Consider the following 9075-nt stretch of genomic DNA (forward strand, 5'->3'; position numbering starts at 1 on the left):
TTATTTTAGCCCCGTTTTTGTTTATTCCAGCCCTTCTTGCAGCTTTTCGTATTTTCTTTCTAATTCATTTTAAATGGATTTTTTCTATCTTCTTGCAGATTTTGTTGATGTTTACGATAACAGTTGATGAAGATTGAAACTTTAAATTTATGCGCAGCTTTTGTTCATTCTTCAGTCAAGATGCAAGTTTGGAAGAAGATGCCCAAGCTCATTTTTAAGTTTGCTACAAATGTTATGAAAGATTTGATACGATAGTTTAGCTTAGGATGTTGGCTATGTGCTTTTTTAAGCAAATTGAAACTAAAATTACAGGATCACAGACTCTGTCTCTATCTTTCTGTCTTTGTCTACTCTATATATATATATATCTTTTTTGTATCGAGATATTTAATAGCAATTTGATATTTGTTGATGAATTTGTATTCTTGTGATATTAATTATTGTGGGACCATTGGTGGTCAAACAAAGAGTAGAATAATTGCTCGTCTCTAATGGTCAATCTAGGACTAGAAATATTGCTCGTATCTAATGCATAATCTAGGACTAGAAATGATGTTCGTCTCTAAAGCTATACTAGGACCAGGACATTGATGGTCGCTAAAGCTATTTCTATGACCAGTTGTTGATGGTCTCTAAAAAGTTTTAACGACTTGAGAACAAAACTTTCCCAAGAAAACTATGGTCTATTTGAGACCAGAAATGTAGTCTCTAAAAGGATTTAGAGACCAGATTTTCTTCCCGTCCCAAAATCATTTAGCGGCCAGATTTTAGAACTCATCGTTGTTAACCAATAACGACGGAGGCTATTAGGACGAGTGGCGACCAGCTTTTTCAGGTCTCAAATGCACATTTGGGACCAGATTTGGACTTTTAGGGACCATATTTCCCTTCCTTAGAGGCTATTTTTCTTGTAGTGATATAAGAATATTTTAATTTGTTATGAATATTAAAATAAATAAATTAAAATAAAATCTCTTTTGCCAAGTGGAATTATGGATACCTTTCTCCGGAGCACATGGGGTTCGTCTTTGTTGTGGCCTTCTTCTGTATACTGATGTATGTAACCGAAAAGCTAATATCCTACTTTATATGAAGTGGAGATTGCAGTGATTGTTGGTAGATGGAAGGGTTACTAGAGCTCCACTAGTTGCTAGTAGGGCAGTGATGAGATTCCGGAGAGTGAATTTTTTGGTTGTCAATCACGGAAAGGTGCATGAGTCTTATCCGTCCTTCTCTTTGGATTATAATATGTGGCAATTCCATAGCATCCAAGGTGTGGCCTACCTATCTATAAGGGTTGGTGAAAACCATTGGAGAGCAGGGTTAATACCATTAGAGTGGACAACACTGGGCGATGTCTTCTCATCCTCATAAGTTTTGATGGATCGAGTTACTTGTATGGTGGGGAGGTAGCAGGTACAAAGTACAATAATCTAAAATAATCTAAGTATGCACAAGCTAGGCCGAACACCAACAATCTAGATTCTGTGTAGAAATTATTATACTTCAAATTACATCTTGTAATTTTACTACTATATGTTATCTTAATATGTTTAATTATGACAAGTAGAAATTAATATTTTGTAATATTGTGCAATATTTTGTAATGTTCAAATGTTTCTTTCTTTTCTTATGGTGGGGTAAAGCTAAATAGCTATAGCATACCATGCCGTGCTCAATCAAATAATGATACGATTTGAAGAAAGCGTAATAGTTCATCAGAGCTAGCTTGATGACATCGAAAACTTATTAAAGTTTTAATGACACCGAAAACATATTAAAGTTTTAAGTGATTCACTGAATTAATGAGACCTTAGAAATTGTATCTTGGTAAGGCCCATGAACCTATACAAAGTTAAAACCTTCTTTCTAAACTTAAATTAATGCCACAACTTGGTAATACAATCAATATGAATTTTGTAAAGCTAAGTATCATAACTTATACATCAACCTAAAGGAGTATAATGGAACAAATTGGATTTCAAGTTAATCTTGTTTAAGACCTTCTTGTGATTGAGGAAGATGAAGATTAGTTCCTAAACGAGTAAGATTAACATAATCTACTGGACCATGAGCCGATAATCCTGGAATAATTAATCCCACCATTCTAAAAATTATCTCAGACCAACTTTGTTTGTAATCATTTCCCTTAATCCAAGGGAGAATAAAACTCCTAATTATCTCAAAAACAGCATTCAACACCTTTGGTAAAACCCATAGCAATGAGAAGTAATTCTTGTTTGGTTCTTCCTCCAAAACCTGTAATTAGTAACAAATAAAGATATTTTTTTAATATTAGCTGTAAAAATATGATCTAAAATATTTTTTTATGTAGCTTCTAAATATGTAAAATTCATTTTAGAATTTTTTTTATAGTTAATGTTTGAATTAATGCAAAAAACTAAATATATTGACCCTCGTACTCTAATCTCCACTAGTTATGAATAGTGAGCGTAATGATTCTTCACACTCATTATCTTAAAATCCTAGATTCTACATTGATCGAGATCGATCATATAAGCATAGCAAGTCCTAGTTCCTTATTGATTGAGATCGATTATATAAGCATGACAAGAAAGAATAGTGAATGTAATGGTACTACTCCAAATCGATTATATTACGATTCTACACGTGTTATTGATTGAGATTGAATATAGTGACAGACTAGAAAGTTCCAATCATATAAGCATAATAACTCCTTGAAAGAAAAGTGAGTGTAATGATACATCACCAAATTCATTATCTTAAAAATCCTAGATTCCCCACTGATCGAGGTCGATCATGACTAGCTAGAAAGTTCCTATCATATAAGCATGACAAGTCTTTGAAAGATAGTGAATGTAATGGTACTACTCCAAAGTTATTATCTTAAAATCTTAGATTCATTACTGACCGAGATAGATGATTTTGAGAGACTAGAAAGTTTATGTAATATAAGAATGATAAATCCTTGAAATAATAATGATATAATGGTACTACTACTATGTATTTATTATTTAAAACTCCTAAATTGATCATACAGAGAGATTAGGAAGTTCCTACCATATAAGCATGACAAGTCCTTGCAAGAATAGTTGATATAATGGACTATATATTTATCATCTAAAACTCTTAAATCAATCATACTGTACAAACAGATTAGAAAGTTTACCTTGCCACAGTAGAGGCTATTGTAGAACAAACATGATCCAAAATGCTTGAAGAATAGAGTTTTGTCATCATAGGGCAATCTTGGCACCATATCATTGCAATAAACAAACCTATAATACTTCACATCAAATTTCTTCAATTTCTCCATCATGAATTTCCCAAATTGTTCATCTCCAACTCTTGGTTGGCCAAAAGTGTAAACTCCTTCCAATTTATCTAATAGCCACTCTTCTTCATGTAAAATTAATATTGATGCAAATAATATTGCTAATGCACCACCTAAACTATGTCCTGTTACTATAAACTTTGCTTTATCATGTTTGCTCAATATTTTCTTCAATTCTTCTCTTATTTTATAATATGCAAATTCTTTAGAATTACGATTATTTTGTTCTTGGGCTTCTTGGTTAATGTGTTTGGGCCATCCAATGGGCTTTTGTAACCCTAGGGCTTTCATAAAGCCTGCATGGATTTTACCAAGGCCTTCAAGTTCATACCATGACAAGTCTATATCTGTGATCCATGCATTTGCATTAAATGGGCTTGTCCCTCTAAATGCTACCACAATTAAATTTGGATCTTCAATTTTGTCTTGAAACATTATGGCTTGGGTTGAATATTGTTCCTCATAAGCTGCAAAAAATAATAATATATTTTAATTGTTACATCGGAGGTAAGGGAAGGGGAATAGGAGACGGGATTACGAGATGGGAGTCTAACCCTTACCAATAAGGTGAAAGGTTAGGCAGTCAATCAACTCAACTACAAAAGAAAAGTGAAAATCGAGTATGTTTGTGTTTTTGAAGAAAATATCTACATATACAGTATATCATTATAGGCAGGAATCAAAAATTCAAACAAGGGATTAAAGACTGCATTGAACAAGTTATACGTGTGCAAACTTTTTTAAAACGTATATATATGGTATATTTTTTTGTCGATGAAGGGAATTTAATTGAACTTCATTTATCGTACATAGCTTTGATAATGTATAATGATAGTATAAATAATTTTTTTTACCGTACATAATCTAATTTTGTATCCAAATTTAACTTTACTTTAGAAGAAGACCCAAACACTATTGTATTGGAAATAAAAATAAGTGAAAATCCAAAGAAGTTGGAGATTTTTAAAATAAAATCTTGATGTTCCGATCAACTCGGACGCATGATGCATCTCAACTAATTTTATGAAATACCTAACAGCTTCTATTGACAAAAAGTATCAAGTATTTTTTTTTAATAAATTAGTGTTGATCATGTCTTGACTCAAATTTAAAGTTTAATATTATTTTGAAATCAACATAGAGAGGTTGGTGGTAAAAGATCAAGGCGTTAGTTTTGGATCACTCAATAAAATATAGCAATATTTATTGTATTAAATTAATTTATGCTAGCTATTGCACATACATCAAAGTTTTGATTTCTTAATAATAACGCTAAACGTAAAAAATTAACACTAATTTTATCAAATAATTACAAGTAGCTACAACTAGATTTTAAAATTAATGTAATTAATGCACTTCGAGGACATCACTTCAAATCACCTAAAATGGAATCTTATACGTACTTAATTATATAATAAGTTTAAACTAATCACTATCTACCTAAATTACTAATTTTTTCACCAACCAGCATTTTATTTTACGTTTTCTAAGAAAAATAAAATGTTGTTTATAATTATTTTCTATTTTGAAATCTTCTTAATTAAGTTTGGTTGGTGTCTGAGCAATTTAAGAAAAAATAGAATACAAAAATACATTCACACATAAAAAAACTATTTTCATTTATCAGTATATATAAGTGAAATCTTATTCTAATTTGCACCTGAACGTAGTTGTTAAAAATACCTAATCAACTCATGAAAATAAGATTCGGTCTACTCACTGAAATTTAAACTGGTCATTTATTTGCTATGTTTATTTTCATCCATTTAAATTCAATCTTTCGTAACCATTCAATATATTTAAAGAGATAAAGATCGACTTACCATTCCAAAAATTATGCAACCCCAAGAAATGCATCTGCAGGAAAAAAGAAAAAACACAATTTGTGCACATTTTAATTAGTAAGTTTTTATTTTTTAAAAAATATTATAATTATTATAAAGAATAATAATTTACCTGCCAATGCTGTTGAATTACTGTCTTATTTAGTGCTTCATTTTCATAAGATAATTTAGCAGCCATAATTGACACGTGTCGATTATATCTTATATCCCCAATTTTTATTTTCTTGTCTAATTCCACCCTCAAATCAAGATTTCCGATCATCGACTTGAATTTTTCCGATGACTTTTCCGGCCTTACTACTTTTCCTACAATTGTACGATGAAATATACTATTTATATACACTAACAGTATTTAGAATTTATAATACTAGTGAATATTAAACAATGTATATAAAGAAAAAGATAATTAGTAGAAAATTAATTAATTATGAAATGCACGTCATGACATTTTCATTGTTCAACTTAATTTTGTTTCACTAATCTGGATTGTGGTGGGATGGTTGGAATCCCTCCACATACCCATAATCAGAAATCCCAAAATAAGAATTCAGATTTAATAGAACCCCAATACAAATATCAAATACTAGATAAAAAAAACTAAATTTTGTTTCGTAATATTTCAATTTGGTGAATTCTTTTTTCTTGTAGGATTATTGTAACATTTTGGAATCAATTACGAAGGCTAATATTATACTCTATAATTTTGCCCTACTAAAAAGAATATTACTCTAACTCTAATATTTCCATCATCGTCTATCAAAATAAAATTAAAAAATTAAGTCTAGTTTTCAGATATTATTTCCGTTTACTTTTACATATCCATTATTTCAAAAATAGATTTTCACTATTATTTGTCACTTTTAACATAAAAAAATATTATTATTTTTTCCTCTTTTGCCCTCAATGGAGTATTAATTATTTATTCCCCAAATCATTTATCAAGACTTGATATTATACATCAATTAATATAAATATTATAATAAAATATTCATATTAACTATTATTTCTTAAGAAACGTACAAACTTTAAAGTGAACAAGTAAAAATAAACTTTACGGAATATTATTCATAGCAAGTCAAAGAAGATTTATATTTTCAAACTTGTAAATGAGAATTAATGCATGTCGTGTTTAGGTACTATGCATGAATCATGCATTTTGATTTCATTTTACTTGCATGTCTATAAACTCTAAAAAAGCAATTTAATTTCTACCAGAAAAATTTAGAAAATATTCCATCATCTATGATAAATAAAAGAAGAAACAAATAAAACTTTATTAAAATTGAGAAATCTGAAAATGGAAGCATTTTAATTATGGGTACATATGATCAAACGTAAAACAAAAAAAATGGATCATTGTTTGAAAAAAAAATTAAAACGTTCAACAGTTGATATGATATGCCACATCATCTTTCCAGCACCAAAAAATCTATTTTCCAACTGAAATATAGTTCATTTTTGGGAAGATTGTATATATCAAGTGACATTGTTAATAATATAGTTTAACTAAGTTTTTTTTCTAAACCTAAGATAATCCACAGTCGCTAAATCTCTGCCCTTCGGGTGAGTACTGTGTAAACCCTCCACTATATAACAGCCTGCAAACCACACAGGGGATGTAAACCGCACTAGGCAAGCCCTATACAACAGGCTCGACTCAGAAGGCATTAAGGGGGGATTGATCCCGAATCATCCGTGTGGATAACCACCTTCCAAACCAACTGAGTCATCCCAAAGGACTAGTTTAACTAAGTTGATAAATCATCCAACACTAAAAAAAAACATGAACTTCCAAAAGGACATTCTTATGAAAATATAGTCTCAACAATGAAACTTTCGACATAAAATTCATCGCTGAAAAGACTAAATTATCGAAATTTCACCTTTTTTAATTTTTTAACAGTGACCATTTGATAACTCAACTTTGAATACCAATTGAAAGAAAATTAAAGAATATATATATATATATATATAATGATAATTAAAGTCGAAATAATGTACGTACCTTGTAATATATTGAAGAAAAGTTGAATAAAACCACCATTAAAAGAAGGATAATTCTGCAAGAGCTCAATAAAAGAACCTAAATTTTCCATAGGATTTTTGAACCAAAGCAATAATCTTTGCAACACAATGGAGATAAAAATGAGCCATCGCCGGCGAAAACCTCTTATCGTCGATGCAACTCCGATCGATGTATCGAAGAAATTTCTTTTATCTAAGTTACTAGAATAGAAAATACGAATAAAATCAAAGTAACTAGCATCTTGTGCCTTTAATTCAAAGTAATCTTTACAAAATTCTTCATTATTGTTAGCCATAGAATATAGTTTGTTGTAACTTAGAAGAAATATGTATGAATAGTTTTATATGATCATGATGTTCTCATTTGTCTATATTTATATAGTTGCATATGGTCTTAAAAGGTGTGTTTGGTAGGAAGAAGAAAAATGTTTTTGAGGAAAATAAGTCGTCATAGTTATCTTATTTATTTTCTAGTGTTTTGTAAATACATAAAAAAAAAAAAAGAATAACGGTCTAAAAAATACCCCAACTTTGGTCGGATTTGCTGTTGCGATACTAAACTTTCATAAAGACCTATTACCTCCCTAGACTATTTAATACAGTATTTTTTACCCACTGAACTATTTAATAGTGTATTTTAAAGGTATATATGTGCCCACGTGGACACATTACTATTTATGTTTTGCATTATTTTTTATATCCACGTGGGCAAATATATATGTTTAAAATACGATATTAAATAGTCTAGGGAGGTAATAGGTCCTCATGAAAGTTTAATATCGCAACAGCAAATCCGACCAAAGTTGGAGTATTTTTCAGACTCTTACCCCAAAAAAAATATTATTCTATATAAATATTTGATTATAGTTAAGGAAAATACTATGGTAGCGATGATTGTGGGGTCAGAGGCGGAGACAACATATATTGGTACATGTAACATGGTTCATCTGACTACTAAATATGAAATAATAGATGAACCAGTAACTTTAAAATATCGCGGATTCAACACCAAAAACTTTAAATACTAAACCTATAAAACTTAAATCTTGAACCAGTCGATAGAGAGTTGAAGGGTAGAGAGAAGACAATAATTAGCATGGAAAGTCATTTATGCATTTGTTTTCTCTATTTTCATTAAGGGAATTATTATTTTTTAAATATTTTAATCAACTAAATATAAGAAAATCAAAAATTATTTTCTAAAATATCATTTTTCACCATACCAAACACACCCTAATAGAGAGTTGAGATTTTCAATTAAGAAACACGGTTTACTAATTAATAATTCAAAATATAAATAATCTAATATCCACATTTATATAATTTTTAAAATACATGTTATTGTCAATTGTCAAAGTTTGAGTTAACGTAAATAAATTCCAAGTACACGCGATGTCTTACTTTGTCTTTGGTCTTGAGATTCAACTTTCAAGGACAATTTTAAATGTTCAAACTTATTGAAAAGTATATTTTATAAGAAGTGTTTTTCAAACAGAAAAAACTACTTTTTAAAAGTAGTTGTCTGCACGTATTTGGAAATTAATTTAAAGAAACATGTTTGTCAATATTACAACATTAATTTGTGCTTGGCCGAAATTTCAAAAATGCTTCTGGAAAAAAAAATTGAATTTTGTAAATCGATTTTTATTATTATTCAAAAAATAGTTTTTTTTTCTTTTGACTTAACAAATTACTCTATATAATAAATATTTCTTTAAAACTTTTTGAGAAGCCTACTATGATGATAATTCTTGATGTTTTTGAATAATGCTTTTTTGGACCGACATTTTAGAAATATAAATGTACCAAAGAAGAAAAGTAGCTGTAATATGCTAATATTAATTATGGCATTTGAAAGTTTACAATTGTAACTTTTATTTGTATATATTG

General features: G+C 29.4%; 1 protein-coding gene across 1 annotated transcript; it reads right to left on the reverse strand.

Annotated features, from left to right (window-relative positions):
• Nucleotides 1-1776: 1776 nt before the first annotated feature.
• Nucleotides 1777-7506, reverse strand: LOC125862183 (triacylglycerol lipase OBL1-like). Its single transcript, XM_049542195.1, has 5 exons — nucleotides 7166-7506; nucleotides 5273-5466; nucleotides 5140-5173; nucleotides 3152-3783; nucleotides 1777-2259 (listed from the first exon to the last, which is right to left on the reverse strand). The coding sequence occupies exons 1-5, from the start codon at nucleotides 7479-7481 to the stop codon at nucleotides 1987-1989; spliced, it is 1449 nt and encodes a 482-aa protein (XP_049398152.1). The 5' UTR covers nucleotides 7482-7506; the 3' UTR covers nucleotides 1777-1986.
• Between the last annotated feature and the right edge of the window lie 1569 nt (nucleotides 7507-9075).

Source organism: Solanum stenotomum, chromosome 4, assembly GCF_019186545.1.
Source record: "Solanum stenotomum isolate F172 chromosome 4, ASM1918654v1, whole genome shotgun sequence".
In the NCBI taxonomy this organism is placed as follows: domain Eukaryota; kingdom Viridiplantae; phylum Streptophyta; class Magnoliopsida; order Solanales; family Solanaceae; genus Solanum; species Solanum stenotomum.

What these genes read in the sequence shown, in the direction of transcription:
- LOC125862183 (XM_049542195.1), bottom strand. Translation starts at nt 7,481, where the DNA reads ATGGCTAACAATAATGAAGAATTTTGTAAAGATTACTTTGAATTAAAG. An exon ending in TTTCTTCAATATATTACAAG is followed by an intron (nt 5,467 to 7,165) that starts GTACGTACATTA and finishes GTACAATTGTAG; the next exon opens with GAAAAGTAGTAAGGCCGGAA. An exon ending in TAATTCAACAGCATTGGCAG is followed by an intron (nt 5,174 to 5,272) that starts GTAAATTATTAT and finishes TTTTTCCTGCAG; the next exon opens with ATGCATTTCTTGGGGTTGCA.